General features: G+C 30.1%; 2 protein-coding genes across 3 annotated transcripts; one reads left to right on the plus strand and one right to left on the minus strand.

The window, feature by feature from the left end:
* Positions 1–3,371: 3,371 nt before the first annotated feature.
* On the minus strand, positions 3,372–6,433 carry LOC113865904. The gene is made up of 7 exons (XM_027500709.1): positions 6,116–6,433; positions 5,942–6,041; positions 5,742–5,862; positions 5,365–5,486; positions 5,104–5,225; positions 3,759–3,918; positions 3,372–3,583 (listed from the first exon to the last, which is right to left on the minus strand). Exons 1-7 carry the CDS (start codon positions 6,273–6,275, stop codon positions 3,556–3,558), a joined length of 813 nt encoding a protein of 270 aa, XP_027356510.1. The 5' UTR covers positions 6,276–6,433; the 3' UTR covers positions 3,372–3,555.
* Positions 6,434–13,218: 6,785 nt separating this feature from the next.
* Positions 13,219–15,060, plus strand: LOC113865258 (zinc transporter 4, chloroplastic-like). Of its 2 annotated transcripts, XM_027499693.1 has the most exons (4): positions 13,219–13,434; positions 13,520–13,571; positions 13,729–14,450; positions 14,532–15,060. In XM_027499693.1, exons 1-4 carry the CDS (start codon positions 13,420–13,422, stop codon positions 14,985–14,987), a joined length of 1,245 nt encoding a protein of 414 aa, XP_027355494.1. In that variant the 5' UTR covers positions 13,219–13,419; the 3' UTR covers positions 14,988–15,060. The 2 variants fall into 2 exon arrangements, with proteins under 2 accessions (XP_027355494.1, XP_027355493.1); XM_027499692.1 differs by having other exon boundaries at positions 13,273–13,571; positions 13,670–14,450; positions 14,532–15,059.
* The last annotated feature ends 8,971 nt before the right edge of the window (positions 15,061–24,031 follow it).

Genomic DNA, 24,031 nt, shown 5'->3' on the forward strand with positions numbered 1-24,031 from the left:
TTTCTTCTTCTTTGCAGTAACTCCCTCTTTTTCTTTTCATTTACTTCATTTGGATTTTTAGCCTTATTCTATCCCTTTCTTTTCTAATCCTTTTGTTAATTACTTATTTGTTATTATTAAAACTTGAGTGCCAATTAAGTCAAGGTTTGTATCCCAGTAATTTTGCTTATCTTGCACACACACCTCTCTTTCTTTCCTGAGGTTTTTTGGCTTCGTAACATTTGGTTGAGTGAACTATCGGTAACATTGGGTCCACTCATTTTACATCTATTTATTCAGTAATGGCACTTTTTTAATTAAATTGATAATTTTGAGTTTTAGTTCTTAAAAATATAAGTGCAGTTAAATGTTAGAAGAAGAATTTTATCGTTCTTAATAATTTTATTCAATTTGAATCTAGTTGATCAGATATTTCAGATTTTGGTCTATAAATTTAAAAAATTTACAATATGAAAAACAAATGTATGGTTGAAATTAAAGACTTGCATTGAATGGACAACATGATCCGCAATACAACTACAAGCCACGAGATCTTATGGCCACGCGTATTTCTCCAGATTTTATTTTCAACCATTTCTTTTTAAGCATGTAACAAGTCATAAATTAAGCGATAATAAATATATTCTCTCAAATGTTTACAATCAATTAAAATTAATATTTTATATAATAATTTCTAATGAAAATTTTATTTTAAATGAATTGTCAATGAGGTTTTGTTCTTCCTAGCGCAAGACTACAAATATTTACAAGACTCTGTTTATAATAAAATTGTTCTTATTCATAAATATTTTCTACTGGCACAAACTCTTGATATTATGAAGAACGATCTAATTTTCAATCACATTCCAATCACTAATGCCCTGCGAATTTGAATAATAAATTCAGTGTTGTTTACGCAACCAGTTACATTTCCGTGTTCTTTTGCTACCATTGGACTGTTTCCAATCATCGACAACAGCTGGTAAGACAAATGGCCTACGTAGTCGACATATGAAAACGGTAACGCTGTGTTTGGTTGTAACGATGTAATACTTTAATCATTTAAATTGTATATAACCAAAAGAAATATTGACTTTCGGTTGGTCAAAATGGAATGGTAGCCTACAGTAATGACAAGACGATTGAGAGGCAATAATTAATTAATTAATTCGAATTCTTACTACAAATAAGGCCATAAAAGTAGAAACTATTCTAACCCAATGCACGGAGTAAAAATCATGATTATGATCGTAATAACATGCGCACACTGATCTTCATTGTTGATTGACACCTGACATTGTAACTATTAAGTATTAGTTTTGTAATCATTTTCGTTGTTGCATTTGCTTGACTCCAAAGTCAATATTTTACCTTACCTCCCAACCCACTCAGTGGTCCATTTCTAACCCAAATCCTACTTGAATTAATTATTTTTCAAATTCACCTTCTAAATAATTGATGATTATCCTAATATTTAAACTATGAAACGTTTTGTACACAGAACGATGACACTTGGATTGGATTTTCACTATTTGACTTTAAGAGGGATTTTGTTTTCTTGGGGTGTAACAATAGGAGAACATTTGGCAGGGAAGACCCTGAAATACATAATCTAAATTAGTTTTTTTTTTTTTCATTCTTCAAAGTTTATATTTACTTCGTAAATTTTTTATTAATCTAGTGTAAATTTTCTTTTACACTGTCATTAAGAATCATTAATTTTTGTAATAATCATTTTAAAAGTCATATCAACAGTAATTTCCAATTGGTTGATAGTATAAATTTTTTTTCACTAACAGTGTATTAAAAGTAATATTAATTTTTATTTCAATTTATGCATACATTGTTTGTCATATTTAAGATATCATCCCATCACTTGTGATGAAATTTCCAAGTTTGATTTAATTTAGTTTTTTCCAAATTTTATAATTGAAGGTGTTTTTAATAGAACGATTAGTGTCACTTAAAAGAACTGACTTTATCAAAGAAAAAAAAATATAACTGAATTACAAATTCTAAGAAGATTAACAAAACAAGTGTAAATTAACTGAAATATATTTAAAAAGAATATAGTTTATAAAATAAATTTATATATTGAGTTTGATTCACCTTGGTTAGGTTTGAGTCAGGTAAAATTATTTAGTGTCCCTAACAAATATTAACGATGTTGCATTTTTATAACTTAAATTCAAGATTGCCAGATACGACCCCTACCGAATGTTGTGATTTAATTTTCCGGTTGACATTGCGGTTTGGTGCTGCCACTAGCCTTTGAAACCCTTTTCCGTGATCTTTACACTACAACCATCGAGCAGTTTTTATTTCATGTTCAAGTCCCAAACACTGTTCTATGAGGAAAGCTAGACCGGGTTTCTGTTTATCCAAATCAAAATGTGTACCTGAGTTGTCAAAATATTAGCTTAGTATTTTATTTTTTATTTGAATTACATCATTTATGACTGTGTTTTTGCGCTTTTAGCTAGGAAGAAATATACCACATCTCAGCTACGTTACAAAACCGAACCACAGCGACAAATGCCTATTTGTTGGGCTCGACAAGAGATTATGAACCCAACAATAATTTGAAACCAAAGCATGTGCATGTGCATGTATGTAAGTACCCCTCGAATGTCTCGAAGTTGTATGAGCTAACAATTATTTAAACTATTTACAATATTCAATTTTGTAGGCAGAAGCAACCGTTTTTCTAACTTAAATATATAAAGAAAGCAATCAAACTCTAAACAACACATTTGATCTTACCTTACCATAATGGAGAAGGAAAGGGCCCAAAAGAAAACGAAAGATCACCGAACGTAATACAAATAAATAATCATGTGTACAAGGGTACAAGCCACATGATTATGAATATGTTTGAAGCAATATAAATAAACAAGACATAAAAGTTATTCAAAAAGACAAAGCAACAGCATGTGAAGGAAGCATATATTTGCCAAATGCGCATCTAAAGTCCCAACACGTGCCATGGACATTGTTAATGTGAATCATGGATCCTTGATGCCCACCTGGATTTTATCGATAATAATAAATCCAGACAGCAAACAAAGAAGAGCGTAATCTTAAGTCAGACACAAGTTCACATCAGAATCTGTTCTTCATGTTAGTTATTCTCACATCAGAAAAAACAAATTCGGGAAAAATAAAATCAACAGAAACTAATTACAAAATTTTCAATGCCTCACGTTGATGACTCAATGTGTTGTTATCACAATAGTTTCAATACTGAGAAGGGCAATGACAAACAAAAACCAATTCAAGTTAGAAGGGCAATGCCGTCACCTCAGATTCTCCATCATGATTCATACATATCCTAAATAATCTGAAATGCATGAGCTCCCACCCACATGATGACCCACCAGGCAAGAGCAGTTTGGTATCAACAGAGATTCCTTCATATGGAGATAATAAAGGAATTTGACTCCACTGTACAGCTAGACTAGTTAGACCTACAAGTTAAGGGAAAAGAACAGAGATTCCTGAAGGCAATTTTCACTCGTTCAGTACTGCAATATCTCTCAAGCATCCCAATTGAGTAATCATCAATTTTCTGCCTCTTCATGGTCGATCTTTAAGATCAACTAATCTGTCATCAAGCGAACAAATATATAAGAACAAGAGACCGCATCTCTTCTCAGGGAACTGCAGTAGAATAGGTGAAAAATATAATTGATTCAGAAATGGAATAATAAGGACAGTTGGATATACCGATTTCTACAAGGAATCAGTATAGCCGCAAGACATTTTGATCAAATGAATACCTTTGAAACTTAAGTTCCCTGTAGATAAGCATTACGCTGAGTAAAATTGGGATCAGTGCTAAGCACAAGTGTTCCAAAGAGTGCCCACTGATAGTGTAGTTATTTAGGTGGTACAGTTTCCTGTCAGTAACACCTTCAAATTTTGCAAGCAGATAAATCCCTGTGCCAAAGAAATTCAGGCTTCAAAGAATATCCACAATAATTAATAGAATATGATCATTTCTAAACTTGTATATCCTCAATCCGTATGTTCACAGCTGCTTTATTTTCTTTATAAAGTTTTACATAATTCAAGAACAGTCCAACTGAAGGAACATAGACATTTTTAGGGCAGTGACTTATAAGTGAATAATGTTTCAACTTTCAAGGGACCAAAAACCAAGGAAGGGTGGGGTTGAATTGAAAATCTAAAATAATACAAAGGATTAAAAAAAAGCGAAAAATGTACTTCTAGCTGATATGCAAGAGGTGGTGAACTTCAGACATCAAGATGCACTTCTTTAGTGAACTTTGTCCAGTCTAATCAAAACATGGCATTGCCAATTATAACTAAAGATAAGAGTATAATGGATGCAATGAAAGTTATGAAGCCGGTGGCGCACACACAGTGGAAGTTGTACTTCATAAACGATCATTGTTTCTGAGTAGAAGGTCAACTAGTAAGTACAAGTTCCAAGCCTTAAAAACTAAAAACGCGGATAGAGCACTAATATGGTATCGGTAAGCCCAGAAAGCCACCTCGTGTTAGGATATACATCAAATCAGGAACAGAGAAACTATGTTCAAAATCAGCCCACAATTGTCAATGCAACTTCAACAATCTAGACCAGTTGACCCCAATTAAACTGTCCATGTGAAATCTAACCAATTTACTAGCAAACACATTTCCATTCAAATATAAAATTCATTAAGTTCATCCATTACTCAACATCAGAAGTATATAGCAAATGTGATTAAAAGGTAGAATGACAGCATCCTTTCTCATATTAAACATTCTACAGTTTGTGAGCTGTCCACCCAAATCCAGTTAGCAGATAACGTATCTCAGATGCTGCCAATGGCATAAGGTTTACTTATTTTACTCCACTCTTGAATCCCTATTATACTAACTTCATTAGAGTAATGACAGCTGGTCCCAAAAGAGATAAAATTATAAACAGATAAACAATAATTAAGCAAAGCTTGAGTTCTAGTTGCAAGTGAACTGCTCTGCCTATATTTGATTTTTCAGATGTATCATAGGCACTTTGCTTTAGTTCTATTACTAACTCCAGTGAACAGGAAAATTCAGCCAAATAGAAACTTTGTTGAGCAAAATAAAAGAATTACAAAGCTCAGGGCTTACCAGTAGACAACAACCAATATCTTGAGTGAGTATATTTGGAGCGGTACATGACTGCTATTACTGGAATAGCTAGAGGCAGACTCAACTGGAACATCATGCAGAACCGAATATCATTATAAATTCTGCAACCAACTAGCAGACAGAATTCAGCATAAAATTGGCTACAGTTATAGCCCCTTCACTTGATGTATAAGCATTCCAAAATAGAAATACACGAAATTAAAAAGACAAAAAAAAAAAAAAAAAAAAAAAAAAACTAACCGTTCATAAACTACACAAAGAAAGGCAGCAACAATGAGTGTAACCAAACAACACAACCCAATCCTTTGGCCAAATCTCTCAACAACCAAACTAGACAAAAGCGAAGAGAAGGCCAACATCATCTGCCATTGACAAACTCAATAAGGTTCATGATGAAAAAAAATAAAGCAACAGGCAGAGATCCCATTTGAATACAATTTGCAAGAAGAGTACTTTGAGTATTGAAATTAAAATGTGCTAGTTTAATCTCGCATGGCACCAAATCAATCATCCAGTTTGAAAAGGCCTTACATTTACCATAAATTCAAAACAACAGAGAAATTGGAGGGTGGAAAAGGAAAAGAATTACACAGAACAAACATAGAACAGTAACTAACAGGTAAAGTGTCCCACAACACACGATGATCATCGGGCTTCAAATGGTAGTAAGCAGAACCAAAAGCCACCCCAGCTATTCCAGCATAGAATAGTGCCCAAGCCCAGACCTCTATTTGAGAACTGCAACAACACAATGCAAGTTAACGGTTGAAGAGGAATTAACCAATTTGATTAAAAGGGTCGCAGGAATTGTCGAAACCTTATGTTAAAGACCCCTCCTTCAAGGGCAAGAACAAAGCCTAAAACACCCACAACTAAAAATGGGAAATTTGTCATCACATTCAACGTGTTGGGTACTCCTGAAGAACCAAAAACCATGAGAAGATGGAGGGAGCAACGAAAACGAAATTAAAAGGTGGTAAAGAAAGTGTACCAAGAAGATTTCGCATGTCAACAAATTGGTGGTGGTTGGGAGAGCGAGGAATTGTGGGAGTGAAGAAGATGAAGCAGATGCAAAAGAGAAATGTTGCTCCCCATATACGACTTGTCTTCCACCTTCTGCACTGTTGATTTGCCACCCATCCCATTCCCATTGTTGGTTCGTTCCTTCCCCTCTTTCTTTCTTTTTTGAAGGTTTTGTTCAAAGGAAAAAGGATAGAGATGAAAAACCCTGGGCTTGCTTTGGAGGTTTGGAAAAAAGTGTCTCTTTTCTGTCTGGACACACAACACAACACAACACAACAACAGTGTCCCTCCTCTGCCACAAAGAAATTTGTCGTTCAGGTTTTGGTTTCGGTTTTGATTTGACTTCCCAGTTCCTTCGAATGCAAATAAACAAGGGACATCTTCGTTTTACATTTCAAAATTTCCATTCTCGTTTTTATTTTTAATTTATTTTTCTTAAGTGAAAGAATGTACAAATTTTCTCATTTGAATTAAAAACATTTAAAAATAATTATTATTCTTTTTAACGTATGTCAATTACACGTGATAAAAATTCACAAATAAGAAATATATTTTTTATTAAGATTATAAGATTTAATTTGTTAATATATATTAATTTGTGATATATTATATTTTTTAATTAAAAAACTAGTATAAAAAATTGTGTGTTTAAAGACACACATTATTAAAATATATATATATATATATATATATATATATAATTGATATTGAATTAATAATGAGTAAATGTATATTTTTCATTGTATAATCCCATTGATTTTGAAAAGGTCTATTTTAAAAATATATATTTTAATAAAAACAAGTTTATGTATTTTGAATACATTTATATTTCTAAAATCATGTTGAATAAAATAAAAATTTAATTATTATGCTAATATGTTTGTTTGTTGCAATTAATATTGAGTTTGTCTCTAACTTATTAAATAAATTATAATTTTATATTAAAATTAAAAATATACCAACTTTTATTATATTTAGTTTAAAAATAAATATAAATTATATAATTTAAATTTATTTTAAATAAAATTAATTTTATTTAACTCTAGATTTGAATTTCCATTCAAAATACTATCAATTAATATAAATTAATTTAACTTAATTAATAATTTAAAATTTATAGATATAATTAATCAAATATTAATAATTTATTATCCATAGTACAACTCATCCCTTGGGTAACAATTTATTTTAAAAAAATACATATAGAATAAACAAAACACACACACCGAGTAGATAAATAAATAAAAATACTTGCTTTGCTTGTTTCATGTGGCCGTTTTGATTTGATTTAGGTGGGGCCCACATGCTTTGAAATAAACGTTTCTAATGTGGCAGTCAATGCGTAACGTAAACAAACGGGCGAATCTATAGGATCTTTTTTATTCTCGACTGTGCTATTGTTCTATCCTTGGGCCTTTTTTTGGGACAAATATTATTGGGCCTTTAGGTAATACCCATTCTCTTTCAGGACTCATTTTGGGCCCATTCTTAGGTGGATAAATAGTTGAGTTTGATTATCACTTGAGTTTATATTTTAAATAAGATTAATATATTTCACACTCGATGACTCCAGCCTAAACTAACCCTTTTTTTTTTTCAGATTTAAACTACTCAAAAGAATTTGCAGCGCTTAAGCCAAAAAAATTAATGAGTTTGAATTAAACTGATTTTGTTCAAAAAAATACCTAAAATAAGTTACAAATTTATAAATATAATTTTATCATAGAAAAAATTTTCAATAATATCAAAATAAATATAAAAATATATTCGTTTTCGCTTACCCTGCATCAATGAACACGGGTTTATTCTAATTTAATCATATTAATCCTCATCCTCAAGTTTGAGTTTGGTGGTGTTCGTATAAAAAATTTTACCCAACCCCGATAATAATTCAATGGATTGAGTTGGAACAATTTATTTATAATTAAAATATTTTTAAGAAAAGAATTATAATTACAATAAAAAATATAAAAATATAAAAATATTTTATAAATTGATTAAAATATTTTAAGTAGATAATTTAAAATACTTTTTTCTTAAAAAATTAAAATTATTTTAATATTTTTTATAAAAATTATTAATTTTTATTTTTAAAATATTGACTTTTTAAACATTAAAAAAATATAAAATGTGATCAAACTGAAATAGAAAAATGTCATCACACTCTTATGCTTCTTAAATCATCACTCACTTTAGTTGAATATAATATTTGGTCAATATAACTTAATAAAGTAAAATATCATATATTTTAATCAACAAATACCAAAAATAACATGATAGAATAAATTAAATATTATATTGTTTCTGTAAAGGATATACTTATTCATTGTAACTCCATCCTCTTGTATTGTTGTGACGTCCTTAAAAAAAAATTTAAATTCCTCTTGTCATACTCTGACGATAAAGTAAGTATTTGGTATAAAATAATAAATATTATTAAATATTCTGAAATAAATCATTTTACTTGTCCTTCTTATCTTTCTTTTATAAAAAGGATATTGGTTTAATGTGCCTGATGAGTCAACTTTGGATTAACCTTTTGATTGTTTGAATAATTAACTTTTTATTTGTTGGTACCTTAATTAATTTGTTAATTTATTTTAATATGATTAAAGGAATGTCAATATCTCTAGTCCAATGAGTGAAGGCAAGGGTGTTGATATCCCTTGTCCAAAAATAAGGCCGATGGAATGTTAGTACACTTCGTCTAAAAGTAAGGCCAAAGGAGTATTGGTACCGTCATCCAAAGGTAAGGATAAAGGAGTGTTTAGTTCTCTGTTTTGTATAAATGACCAAATAGTACCCTATTTGGTACACATGTTTTGTTATGTTACCATATGTACCAAATATTTCATAAATTTTATAATCAACATTTTTTATATTCTAAAAAATATATTATTTATTAAAAAAAACTATCTAATAAAATATAAATCTGTGTAAACTTAATATACTAATAAACTTATTCTACTTTTAAAATTTTAACAAAATTATTTACAAACTTAATTCATTAATATAGATTAATAAAATTTGTCTTCTCTTAAAAAAATATAAACTTACTTTTTTTCATGAATAGACAAATCTTATTAAAACGAGTAATAGAAATACTCAGAACTTTTACATAAAAAAATAAAACAAATTCAGAATCTCAAAAAACAAGAAAAATACAAAGAATCATAAACTTCAGATAACAATTAGTAAGTGTAATTGAATCTCTTTTGTTATACACTGACACTCACTTCTAAGATTTAGCATAATAGAATCTAATAATTCTCTTTTATCTAACACATCAGCAAAAAACACGATATTATTCTTATATAATCATAAAGATCACACAACACTAACTTAAACAATATAAACTTACTTTTACATTAAGTGAATCAATTATCTTTTAATTAATATATAAAACCAATTTTTTTTCAGCACATCTTACACGTAAGGAAAATGAAATTAAAAAAGGAGAAACACAAATAAAGTAAAGAATAAAAAGAAAGAATTGAGAATCTTTCTATTTTTTTCCCCTTGTATTATCATTTTATTCTTTAATAGTTTTGACTGCGTGTTCACAATATAATTTTAAAAAGAAAGCTTGCATGTATAAAAGAATCGTTCTATCTTTTCAAAATATTCCTCTCAGTGTGAGACAGAAGCTAAAGCAGTTTAGGAACAATGCAGTTTAATAGAAGATAGCATATCAACCATAATTTCGACTCCTACACAATCAATAACTTCAAGACTTTTGGTCCAAAGATAAAGACAAAGGGTGGGTGACTTCAAATATTTGTATCAAAGTGTATGACAATTAATAACTTTTTTAAGTGTCACGCATACGTTTTAGCAGTGCTAAGCACATGTAAATTATGTTTTTGAAGAGAGACAGAAATATTCATAAAATTTATTGTAAAGTTATTAGATATCTATGATCATATTGATTGAAATAAATAAAACCTTTTTGAGTAATTTAATTCTGCGTTACTCTTTTGTTTCATTCTATTTGCTTTATAGTTTTATATTCTTGCTCCTTTTTAGCTTATTAATTGCATGTTTTCATTCATAATTTTTTGCAATGTTCTTAAAAGTTTTTTTATTTAGTCTATAATTGATCTCTTACGAGAAAGATATTGATCCAACTCGATATTATATCGGGTAACTTGCATATTAAATTGATTAGTTTTATCAATCAAATTTCGGTCCATAATTATTTTTATATAAAATAATTGATCACCAAGTGCTATTAAAAAGAAATATATATTTAACTACCAAATACGTAGATTTACTAATATGAGTTGTTTTAGTTTAATATTATATTATAATTAATAATTAATTTTTTAATTATTTAAGAGATGAATTTATATTAAAAATAGATGCATAATAATGTTTTCATAGATATAAATCTAAATATTTAGTTAATACCTTTAAAATATAAGTTAGCATTAGCCTAATTATATTCATGTTATATGGACCGGAACTTAATGGGTGTATGGGTAGACACATCCTCATATTTAAAATAAAGAAATAAATAATCGTCAACTCTGTCCTCGCCATAAATAATTAATTTTAATTGTGTCTTTATTTCAAAATAATAAATAAGAATAAGAATAAAACTTAAAATTAAAAATATAAAGATAATAATTATATTTTTTAAGTTTAAATAAATGGATAAGATAATAATGAATAAAAATTATTTGAAAAACTAAAAATAATAATAATAAGTTTATTTTTTGGAAGGTTGGACATGTGGATAAGATGTTGAATAAAAGCTAATTGGATAGTTAGTAAGAAATAGGAGATGAAAGAGTTGATGGAGATTTTAATAAAATAAATATTATTTTATATGAGATATAAATAGGAGAGTGGAGAAAAGAGAGAAAAATCAAAATTTCAAAAGTGGTAAAAAAAAAAACTCTTAATTATTAAGTCATATATCTTTAAAAAAATCATATCTAAGCCATAAAGTTGAAAGAAAGATAGTCATTTAAGAATCAAAATTTACTATTGATATAAGTTTTTTTTTTAACATCAAATTATCCACTTAGATTGTGATAATGATTCAATTATTTATTCTTTTTCTCCTTTTTTTTCTTTCGTTGTAAATCAGCAAAGTAAAAAATAAATAAATCTTCTAATAAGTTGTGAAGTAACATTTTTTAATAAACTATTTATCCTTTTCCTTTAATTTTTTTTTACTGTTTTTTATTTTTTATGAACAAACAACATAAAAAAAAAACCAATCATGTAATCAGACATAAATAATAAAGAAATAATTTTTGAGTGACTTTTTTTTCTTTTTCTTTTTTGTGAATCAATGAAATAAAGTAAATAATAATAATAATGAAAAAATAATATGTATGTTTATACATTATTATTATTATGTTTGATGTTATTGTGGCTAACATGTAGAATTGCTTATATATATATATATATATATATTATGCATAAATGAATAAAAATTGTCAATTTTTGACAAATATACATTAAAAAAATAAATTTTAAATCTGCACAACAACTAATTAATATGAATTAAATTGAGTGTTTCATTCATCTTTTAACACTATTTAGACACTAAAAGATTTATTAAGTATTTATATGTTTGTGGATTGCAGCAATTTGAACCTAATTTTCTGCAACTTATATCTATCATTGACGGTTTAAAATTGTCGTAATTTTTTAAAAAAATTAAAAATTAAATTCACATACCAGAAAAAAAAAATAAACAAGGAAATTTTTGCACTAAAAAAGACAACTTTTTTTTTAAATGACAAGTAACTTCATTAGATTTTTTTATAGCATTTTTATTTCGTACTATCTATAATATTTTTATTGTAATTTCAAAGTTTTTTATGTCACTGACTAAGTTGTGCATATACTTTATTGAAAGAACCATAACTAAGATTAAATTGTTAGAAATTAAATTTAAACCGCTACTACTTATCTCACTTAAACTAATTAAAAATCATTTAAATGGTGATAATTGTAATTTATTATAATATTTATAAAAAATGCAACATCATCTTCCATACATTACACCCATCCAATCTAAGTCATGTAATTAGAATGTGACATATATCATACGGAATACGTTACATTTTTTATGTTTTATTTTTAACAATTTTTTCCATGTTAATAATTTATATTTAGGTTAACCTTTTTTTTTAAATTTAATTTTAAATGACACATTTTCGAGTCAAAATAGCTGAAGGCAAGGTGGGAAACTATCATAATCATGATTCGTGAACTCCAATTAAAAACATGTTTAACACTAACATAGGTTTATAATCTTTTGAAAATTTCACAAAACTTCTATTATTAAGATTTTATAATTTATTTTTGTAGTAAAAAAATCATCATAATTATAACTTTTTACTTTTGCGCTCAAGTATATTCTAAATCATTTATATCATAATTTTATATTTATTTTATATTCTATTCATATATGAATATTAATTTAAAATATATTTATAATTTTTAGAAATACTTAAAATTATTATGATTTATAATTTAGACTAAATTGTAATATATACTGAGATTCAATATTTTAAATTAATCTATTATAATAATTGCATATTTAATTTTTTATTTATTAAACATTACCTCTTAATTAAAAAATAATTATTGATGAAATTTATATATTACAACTCTATGCATAAATTAATTAATATTTCTAATTATTCACAAAAAAAGTAAAAACTATCATTAAAAAAACAAAGAGTATTCAAAAGAACCAATCCAATTAAAATTATAAAATATCAATTTACATTAATTTAACTTTTATATTATTATTAAATTAATCAAAATTGAGCCACAAATTTATTTTTCACTTTTATTTTGTCATACAAACTTCTTACTTATAATGGTCCTTTTAGTAGCGTAGGAAACATGATTAATGAAAGATAATCTCCTAGTCCTAACGAAAAAGGGAAAAGAACATGCCATGGTTAAATTAAAAATCTAATTAAACAGTGTCTGGAGAATAAAAAAAACAAAAAACGTCGAGGGATGTCGAGAAACAGACAGGTGATGAAAGAATGTCGACACTATCGCGCTCATTTCATTGCAAAAAGTCGCAAGCCAAGCATCCACCTCTTCCTCTCCCTCTTCTTCTCTCTTGGATATGACGACACTCCTCTTTCTTTCGCCAACACGCTTCTACCCCTCTCAATGCCATTCCCAACCCTCTTCCCTATCTTATTTATTAACACTAATTAGCAAATCTACCTTCTCTTCATCCAACAATCATCTTCCTCTCTCCTATCCTATCCTTTTCCCAGCACTCCCATGTTTTTTATTGAGGTTTCCTCTGTTCTTTTTCTCGCTTTATTCCCAACCGCTTTCGATGTAATCGATAATGATCGTTCTTTTTCCTTTTTCTTCTCAGGATCTGTGGCCACTGCTCCAGCGACTCGTTGGAAAAACTCCTCGCTTCTCAGGTAATTCAAAATCATTCTAAATCCTATAAATTTCAATCCATTGCATCACTAAATTTTTTTTATATAGTAAATTATTTACAATTCGCACTCGAATATAGGTCAATCAATTATTTTAAAGGGAATCTAAACTCTTTAGACGGTGCTTTTTCCCAAATAGAAAATTCGTCGCTTTTCCAGCACCTTCCACAATCAATGACAAACTCGAGTTGTGGAGGCACAGAGTTAGAGCTCTGCAGAGATGAGTCAGCCGCATTCGTTCTCAAGTTTGTTGCCATCGCTTCCATTCTATTATCCGGCATGGCCGGAATCGCGATCCCACTCATCGGCAAACACCGTCGCTTCCTCCGCACCGACGGCAATCTCTTCGTGGCCGCGAAGGCCTTCGCGGCGGGGGTGATTCTGGCCACCGGGTTCGTCCACATGCTTTCGGACGCGTCGGAAGCGCTCCACCATCCATGCTTGCCTTCGTTTCCATGGTCCAAGTTTCCCTTCACGGGGTTCTTCGCCATGATGGCTGCGCTCTTCACTCTCCTCCTTGATTTCGTGGGGACTCAGTATTACGAGCGAAAGCAGGGGCTGAATCGGGCATCGGAGGAGCAATCTCGGGTCGGTTCATCGGAACCCGGTGTTGTGGAGTGGAATGGAGGGAAAGTGTTTGGGGAAGAGGAAAGCGGTGGAATGCACATAGTGGGGATGCATGCACACGCCGCTCACCATAGACATAACCACCCTCATGGCCATGAAGCATGTCATGGCATTGGGGGCGTGAAGGAACAAGGCCACGCGCATGGGCACGGGCACGGGCACGGGCACGGGCATGGTCACTCCCACATCGAAGACGAGGAAGAAACTGACGTCAGACACGTCGTCGTTTCGCAGGTAATTAACTAACTAACGGTTATTTTATTTACTTATTTATATAGTGGTCAGCGAAGACGATTAAGAAGTGTGCAACTGCAGGTGTTGGAACTTGGGATAGTGTCACATTCGGTGATAATTGGGTTGTCTCTGGGAGTTTCGCAAAGTCCGTGTGCAATAAGGCCTTTGATTGCGGCATTATCGTTTCATCAGTTTTTTGAAGGGTTCGCGCTTGGAGGGTGCATCTCACAGGCGCAGTTCAAGGCATCATCTGCTACAATAATGGCTTGTTTTTTTGCTCTAACGACGCCGTTGGGTGTTGGGATTGGAACGGGTATTGCTTCGGTGTATAACCCTTACAGCACAGGTGCACTTGTCACCGAAGGTATATTGGATTCCTTGTCAGCAGGGATTTTAGTGTATATGGCTTTGGTAGATTTGATAGCTGCAGATTTTCTTAGCAAGAGAATGAGTTGTAACTTTAGGCTCCAGATTTTGTCTTATTGTATGCTTTTCCTTGGGGCTGGATTGATGTCTTCGCTCGCAATTTGGGCATGATTTTCCCCCATCTATAGTTTTAGTTGTAATTACTACTTTGTTCCCTATTAATATCACTTTCTCTTCCACTCTGCAAAACCCGTTCCTGTGTATAACTTTATGTGTCTGCGTATTCCTGAGAATTCTCTCCCAAGCCTTTGTGTGACGATAATCAAGTTCATCCTACATGCTTCACAAGTTTATATGCTCTTACATGTTCATGATTAATTATAATATACTTATATTCGTCTACTTGTATAAATAAAATAATATTGTCATTAAAATATTTTTAAAGGCAAAATTTCACAGTTGGAACATGTTTTTTCTTAAAAAAAGTTATCTCTTTTTTTTATTCAAAACACGGAAATTTTATGGCAAACAAATTAATTTTAACTTTGTATGCTAAATTTTTATCCTTTTCAAAATCTAAGCTGCTTATTCTTAAATTAATCTTTCAAAATAATTTTGTTATACATATGAGAGTGACGTAATTTCTTGGCATACTCCTTGAAAAATAATAGTTTTCTTAATTTCCTTTCTTTTAAAATTTAAAATATAAAATATTTGTAATTACTTATACATAATAATCTTAAATATTTTTACTTATATTTTTATGATTTTCCATTACACATTTTCTTTATAATTTTAGATATTTTTGAAAAATCAATATTAAAAAATTGTATAGTACATAAAATTTTAGTGTATAATTATTTATCTTATTATTAAATGGATGTAAACATATTTGAATCAAGTTACCTGATAAGTTTCTCAACAAAAGTATAGTCATACAGAGTATATCTTCTCATAAAGCATTTTAATAATTTGTTCTTATTTTATAAGTATATATTAAATAATATATATTTATTTTAAAATATAAAAAATATATAATATTTTATTTATTTAATAATTAGAATAATTTATAGGCTTAAAGGGAAAACAGATTTGGAATTATTCCATGGTAAATAACTTTGGTATATTTCTTACAAAATTTTTAAATAATCATTCTCCTACTTTATATAATGTGTTAAATGAAAACAATACACCCATTTATTATCTTAAAAATATAAAAAATATTTAATACTTTGTTTTTTAATATACATCGACGTAATTTATAATATATCATCATACAATATATTACCATACCTTACCGTGATTTTCATCTTTATTATTGTAATTTTTAATAAAAATTATTAATTTTTTAATTACTTATTTTAAAAATACGGGTCAATTATATGTGTGGGATGTACAAGTTTGAAAATTAATAAGTGAAAGCAATGTCCTCCAAACATTGATCTTACGCATGTACATGTTGTGATCTTAGTTCTAATACGGTGTTTGTTTTAACAAAAGATTTAAAACAAATGAAAATAGTGTGCGGCATTAGGGTCAGCGCATGAATAAAACATGGACTTGAAAGGCATGTCCATGGTAGGTCTGCAAGTATTCATACTTTGCAAGCTTCAGTTTAAAAATCCGTCACTTGTTTAAGGGTAAATTTATGCAGGTTGGCCCCCGTAATTAGCAGGTCAAACATATTGAGTTCGTGAATCGCAGGTTAATTTATTAACTCGCAAAAAATATTTAATTTTTCAAAAACTAACCATTTTAAAGAAAAATAATAAAATACAAGTAAAATTTAAAATATAGATGGATCGGCCTGGTGCTTAACCCGTAACCCGTTTAATCTCAGAATCACATGGGCTCCATCATATAAACTTGTTTAAATAGGGACCTATACAATTTAGCCCATTTAATTTTATAATTTGTTTAAGGAGAGATTCACAATGAATTTTACAAAGATATAAAAAACAAACAAACTATTGGTATATGTTCAACCTTTTGCACTTATAATTCTTCTCATATTTTAATTAATTAAGTTGACATGAAAAAACACTCTTTTTAAATAGTCTCACGTAAACCCCAAAAAAATAATGGATTTAACTAATACTCGGAATTTTAAGGTTCAAAATGTTTTATTTAGGTGCTACATAGATCTTGTTAAGGCCTAAGGATGTTTCATTGTCGTGGTGGAGTTTTATTTAAGGGATCAACGTTAAAGAGCCTGAGGAAGAAAAGAGACAGAAAAATATTGGAAAATAGGCATTTAATATAATAATAATTACAGCTGTTGCTGCTTAAACGAGATCAGTTTATTATGTCTATAAATATTTTAAATTGCCATTTAACTTTTTTTTTTTAACATAATCTCTTCTCATTCATAATGAAGACAGACATAATAATTTTTTAAAACTGAAAAATTTATTTCCAAATCAAGTAAATGATAAGGTGACTTAATTTAGACAATTTTTTTAATAAATATTTATATGACAAAATAAAATAAAAGTTCTTTATAACTTTAAATTGTTTTTATTTTATTTTTAAATATTATTTAATTTTTTAAACTTAAGGTGCATATATTAATTATAAATTATAATAAATTTCATTTGTTTATCATGAGCCCTTTTTAAAATGTTACCCAATTTGAGTTTTTATTCATTTTAAATTTAATTATAAAAAATATTTAACAATTTTAAAGATTGATTTTAATTAATTACAATGACAAAGTTTAAATTAAAATTTATCAATTACATAAATTTATAAAGTATAATAAATAATTAAAGTTAACTTCTAAAAATTAAGGTTAATAAAACTATTATTTCGAAACCTAATATCATCTTAAAATACGTGTTCTACGTGACTATCTATTAATTGTTGTTCGGAAACCTGGGATAGACATTGCAAAACAAGTCAATTTTTTGCTGGTTACATCATATAGTGGCCGGATAAGGTTGAACCTTACTAAAGCGTTTGGCAGCGGTTTCTCATTCGAGATGAAATTCACGTTGAGCCACAACTTATTATGACTCTGGATTTGGAGGAATAAATAAAACTTTGATATGCACTCTGTTCTAACCAATTTGTTCTAAGGCTGTGATTCAGCTATGGCTGCAAAATTATCGGCTAAGGTACGTAGGAATAAGAGAGAATTACTACGGGTACCAATGCAGTTGATATTAGTTGCTCACTTCCAAATGGAATTATATGGAAACCTCAATTTATGTAGTAAAACTTTGGGAGGTCTTGAATCTGGCTTGGTCCTTGAGTTACAAGACCATAAACATGTGAATTGATTTTATGGTGGTTGTTCAATACATAACTAATTTAACTTTGGACAGTATTAATGACAGAAGGTTTATACGTAGGCAATAGAGGGTGAATATTAATCATCAGCTAAGATTAGTGATCTTCGATACACATGGTGAGTTGAGATAATATTTGTTTGATGATATATTGAACGTTTTCCCCCTAGCAATCTTGATATAATTTTGTTTTTATTTCTAATATTATTGATTATAATGTTTTAAATATATTTTTAATTTCACACTAAATAAATTTTAAAGATTTATATGACATGTCAAAATCTGGCGGGGTATATAACTTTGTGCAAAAATGGACATGGAAATGACGGGTGAGTTAAGGGTTGAGATCATCTGCAGTGAATGGATCCGTGGATAACATGGCAGCACATGACAGGTGATAGATCGTCATGGGAGGGAAAATTTATTTCCATGAGCGATACGAGGCTGAACGGACCACCAAGACGGATGCTTTCGTCATACGAGGATTCCCCGGAAGAAGACATCGGCATCGAAACGCGCCACGTCACTCCTGCCACAATGCCAGCGTGGCATCGCACTCTGTCTCTTTCACCCATTCCATTAACAATATCAATTACAAAGTCCCAGAAAGTCAGAATCACACTCTGTTAATTTTTGCCTCAGACACAGACCGACAGAGAGAGAAGAAAGAGATAACTGTGTTTGGTTTTGATGGAAGAAGAGAGTGCTCCCTCTCCCTTTACCGAACCTCTCACCCGAAAGCTCCACGAGATTCTCACCGATTCAGACAACGATGCAACCCAATTTTGTTTCAAAGAAGAAACCATTGAAGAGGTCATGCAAGAGCTTTACAAAGAGATCATCGCCTCCTCACCTCTCCCTAAACCTCCTTCCCCCACGCCCACTCCCTCTCATTCTCCAAATGGGTCATTGGTGGTAGAGCCAGAGCGGCTGCAAGACGTGCATGATGATGATCCCTCTCTGGGGCTTGCAGTCAGTGAAGAGAAGAAAGATGATGAAGAAGATTTTGACGACGAGTGGCTGGCAAGGGTGCTTACTTGGGGTCAGGGTCAGGTTCTCGACACTAGTGACTGGTTTTGATTATTCTATTATATATATATATGCTATATGTTTAATCTTTCCTTGTCGCTCTGTAGCACTTTCATATATGTATATGTGTATATGACTTCGTTTTACAATCGTCTTCTTTTGCATTGTTTTATCTTCTCTGTCTCTTCTTCCCATCTTTCTTAGTTTTGCATTTTTTTTAATCAACGAGAAGCACAACAGAGTACACGTTTTTGGTGTAAACTAAGGATGCTCTAGTATGGGCTAATTATGCCATAGCCCCATACCATCATCGGACATGCACACAATCAGGTGTATTTTGACATGGAATTTAGGTAGTATATCATTAAGAGTTAATAGGGGAAATTTTTTAACAAAAATAAAACATTTACGTCTAAAAATAAGAGCTTACTTTTGTTTATTATTTTTCATTTTTAAAAATTTGTTAACATTCGCCTCATGCTATTGTATATCATTTTCATCGGCGCTGTTTCGGTGCGCGCTGCATTGACTCAGCGTAGGTAAGAGCATTAATGCAGTAATCACAATCCCACCAAAATACTAAGTTTCATAAATGAGCCATTTATGACTTTTTATTGTCACCTTTTTTCATCCCATATGCTTAGACACCTCGCCACACCATTTATAATCCATCTAAAAATGGTACACGTGTCTTACCATTTTCAAGACGCGCTTCACGAGTTTAAGTTATCATGCTATTTATTTTTACTATTTTTGTTTTTATTCTTGTATTTCAAAAAATTAATTAGTATCATAATTAAGAAATTAATAAATATTTTTTATTATTTTAAGGTATAGAAGTGTGTTAAAATTTGTGATTGTAATGTATTGATAACATTTTTAATAAAAAAATGTTTTTAAAGTCTTAATTAAAGTCGTTAAAGTATAAACTAGCTTTGTCTTGATAACATCATTCTTATAGTATTCGTGTGTCAATAGCAACTTTAGTGTACATTTCTAACTCTAATAGGTACTTAGCTACTCATAATTAGTTAAACAAAATACTGTAGATATCTTAATTTGAATTTATTAGATACTTGATAAAATATGTTCTTCGATTAACAAATTTGAAAAATAACCTCACGAACATGAGACACAACTACAGAGATAAATATATACAATAACAATAATGAGTTAAAAATTTCAATTTTGAGACGAAAATATTAAGTTATTAAAATAGATTTTATGAGCTCTAATATAAATTTATATTGGTAATAATGTGATATTAGTGTTAGATTAAATTTAATATATGAAATAATGGACAAACATGGGATGAGGTGGGTATAAAAATAGCTAAAAGTGCACGGATTTTTATAAAAATAAAACTTAATTAATTTTTTAAGTGTTATTTTGTACAATATAAAATTTTATCTTAATACTATGTGATAACATTAAAAATGAAATTTATTTTTAATTAATAAATAATATTAACAACATTTAAAGAATAACATAAATTTTATCTTTTTATAATTTTACCAGGGCTAAATAGCAATGTTTGAAATCAGATTTGTTTGACGAGTAGTACGTGGGCACGCCAAGTAGCCCATTCTAGCCCTTTATTTTACAAAGACTTCGATGTTAGTATAGTCTTGTACCACTAAAATCTTTGAAGAGACTTTTGCAGGCCCATCTACCTTGACAACGAAAATTTTGATTCATCATCACTAATAACACTATTGTTTACATTGTTATCATCATCGAGTTCCATGCCATAATGCTCGAGAAAACAAAAGAATTGAGCCATGAAAAGATGAAGGATGAAGTAGGGATTTGATCCATGTTTTCTACAATCGACACTTAAAAAAACTTCACCGAAGAAGTTAACTTGCACATTCAGAATTTGTAACAATTGATAGCAATAATATAATGTATATATGTTAGGATTCTAAATTTATCTCTAAACTATCATCTTTCAGCGCACGACTTATTTTTTTTAAAGTAAATCTTTAAATGATAAATTCCTTTATGCAAAGAGTTGTGTAGGAATCTTATAATCACACGAAACCTTACGAATTTAGATCACCAATCAATTGGTTATTTAGCTATTGGTGAAAGAGATGAAGTAAGAAATAATGTGCAAGCTGATTCACTTGAAATTGTTTGTTTGCGATCTTTTATATGGTAATTTCCGCACCAAAAAGTATTATTGTTATGCAAAAATCTAAACCAAAGGACACCTTATATAACGACATTATTATATAGGCTTAGTGCCACTTGACATAAGAAAATCCCTAGAATGATTTTCTCAACAAACAATAATAGCTTAGGGACAGATAGCTAGCTGGATCTCCGGCAGAAAAGCTGAAGAGGGAAGGTGAATTCGGCCACCGATTGCAGAGTGTCATTTAGCCGAATACCACCATGCATGGTCCATGGCCCCTAAAAATTTAAGATTACCACTTGCATTTGGACACATGTACACTTCGTTTCCTGTTACGTTTAGACAAAGGCCTTACCATCAGTAACAGATATATAATCTTGTTTTGGCTTTAAGACTCGGGAGTAATTATTGACTCATACATAGATTCCTTCTTGTTCATATATTAAAATTATCTCTGTAAATCAGGCCCAGATTTATGTAAATTTATATGGTGAACTCGACATTAACAACAACTCTCAATCCATAATGATTAATGAGTGGGGCCAAAAATCAATGATAGCTTTGTTATTCACGTGACCTTAAATTCATGCAATTATATTAAGTAAATAGACTTTTAATAGATACTAAACTTGGCTTATCGGAAGCAAAAATATTCAACATGCAACCAGTTGTCCCTTCCATGTACATCTCAAGTCCACAACTTATCGACCATCGCCTGTGGGTTGATTCTTAATTAATTTGTTATTCTCTTTTTACCTTAATTAGGAGAAGGGTGTGTCCTCTTACATAAGTGTAACGGATAACAACAAGACTAATTAACATCTACAAGATTGCGAAAAAATTAACAACTATGATTTGTAAACATCGCAACAATGTAAATACTTATTTAACACCTCTAATCTCTTTTGATCTCTCTTTCTATCACTTCATATGATTTATTTTATCTATTACTTTTTTTTCTTTCTCTCACCCAACATAGAGTGTTTACAAAACATTTTCCAAAAATTAATCCTACCATTATTGGTTCTTAATTTTGACAAAAGGCAGTGATGATGGAAAAACAAGGCAAAAATGTGTGGGGACTGATCGCTAGCTGTGTCTGCCTTCTGTGATGGCATTTGATTGGATTTTTGGAAATAATAAGAACTTTGATCTCATGCATATCTGTGTACGATATGTAGTTTTGTATTCATACTCAGGTTGAGTGGTAGCATTCTACACCTTTTTCCTTGTCTCTTCTAAATAATAGTTTTGTTTTGTATTTGTAACATCACGTGAATGCCTTGCAGACACCTCTTCTATCCTTAACCCTTTCCTCCTTTTATAAGAACCCTATCACCGTGTTGTGATCAGCCCCTTTCAATTTTAGAGTCTTGTTACCACAGTACTGATCATCTTTGCCGAACAACCCAATCTCTCTCTGTCCGTCCATGACTCCTGTTACTCTTAACTCGAGGTCTTTCAATACAAGATCAAAGTCAACTCTACATTTCTCCTAATAATCACGAATCAACCTCTGTCTCATGTTACACCTTCTTTGACATAATTGATCAAAGGCAAACCAAAGATATCAGAGATTTAAGACACGATGATCAAGAGGCAAGTTCTTATATATTCCTTTTATTTTGATCAAGCTATACTTGTCTTTAACTATACTTTCTATTATGTGTTATATATCTTGATCTTTAGCAGGCTCAATTAGAAGAAATATATTTAATTCCTAATACCATTTCTTTTGTAAACTATGTGCATAGTAATCCTAGTTTAGAAGGAGGAAAAACTAATATATTCTTCACGTTGATGATGCACAGCTCTACTAGTGTGTGGCTTTAAATAGTAGGAGGAAAAACTAATCTTTTACATGCTGTTCTTCATTATAAAAGATAATTACGCGTCAAATTTATTCTTCACGTTGATAAATTACATATGTGCATCTAGAAAAATGAACGTTGTTCATGTCTCCAAAATATTGAAACAAAAAACTCTCTAGTCTGCATCATGCATCTAATATATAGCTGCACAGTTCAAGGAAAAGCGTAAGGCCAGTACTAAAAGAACAACACAGCCAGGGAAATTGAAGCTTGATTTCACTTTGCTATCAGTTTGAGGGCTAATTCTGCTTTGCAACAACTGTTTCCAATGGATGAAGTAGCTGAGGCTGCCCTGCGTTTGATGGAATTATCTTGTGACCTCGTTTACTTTTAAGTATAATATTTCTTCCTTAAATTTCCCCCAGGAGACATGTAACTCTTTAAGATTTAATATAAGCTTCGGGTTAACTTTTCGCTTCAAATTAAGTTGCACAAGGGAGATATTTAACTACAGTTGAAAAAAAATGAATTTAGTTGGGGATTATATATACTGAAAGAAAGAGTAATGATATATTTGTAATATTTTTGTGATTTATTTTTACGACATTGTTTATCTTATTTAATATATTGTTTCTTCTCTTTTTATCTCTCATCTAAATTATAAAATTTGTTATATAATTTTTGTATGAATAGCATTGTTCAAAAGTAAATGTCACTCAATTGATTTTATCTAATCCAATGAATTTAAGCTTTTGTATATCTAAACGCCCAAATAGATATTTAAACTTGATAGATATTGGTTAGCTACAAGAAACACCTTCCCTTTTACACTTACTAATATAACATGTTTCGTACGAGACCTATAAAAAAGGGAATGGCTTTAGTATTTCAATGAACTCACATTGTAATGGGTTACATAAGAGGACTCAAAGCAGCCCAATGTAC

Source organism: Abrus precatorius, unplaced genomic scaffold (genome assembly GCF_003935025.1).
Source record: "Abrus precatorius isolate BTA unplaced genomic scaffold, Abrus_2018 Scaffold4, whole genome shotgun sequence".
NCBI classification, from domain to species: Eukaryota; Viridiplantae; Streptophyta; class Magnoliopsida; order Fabales; family Fabaceae; genus Abrus; species Abrus precatorius.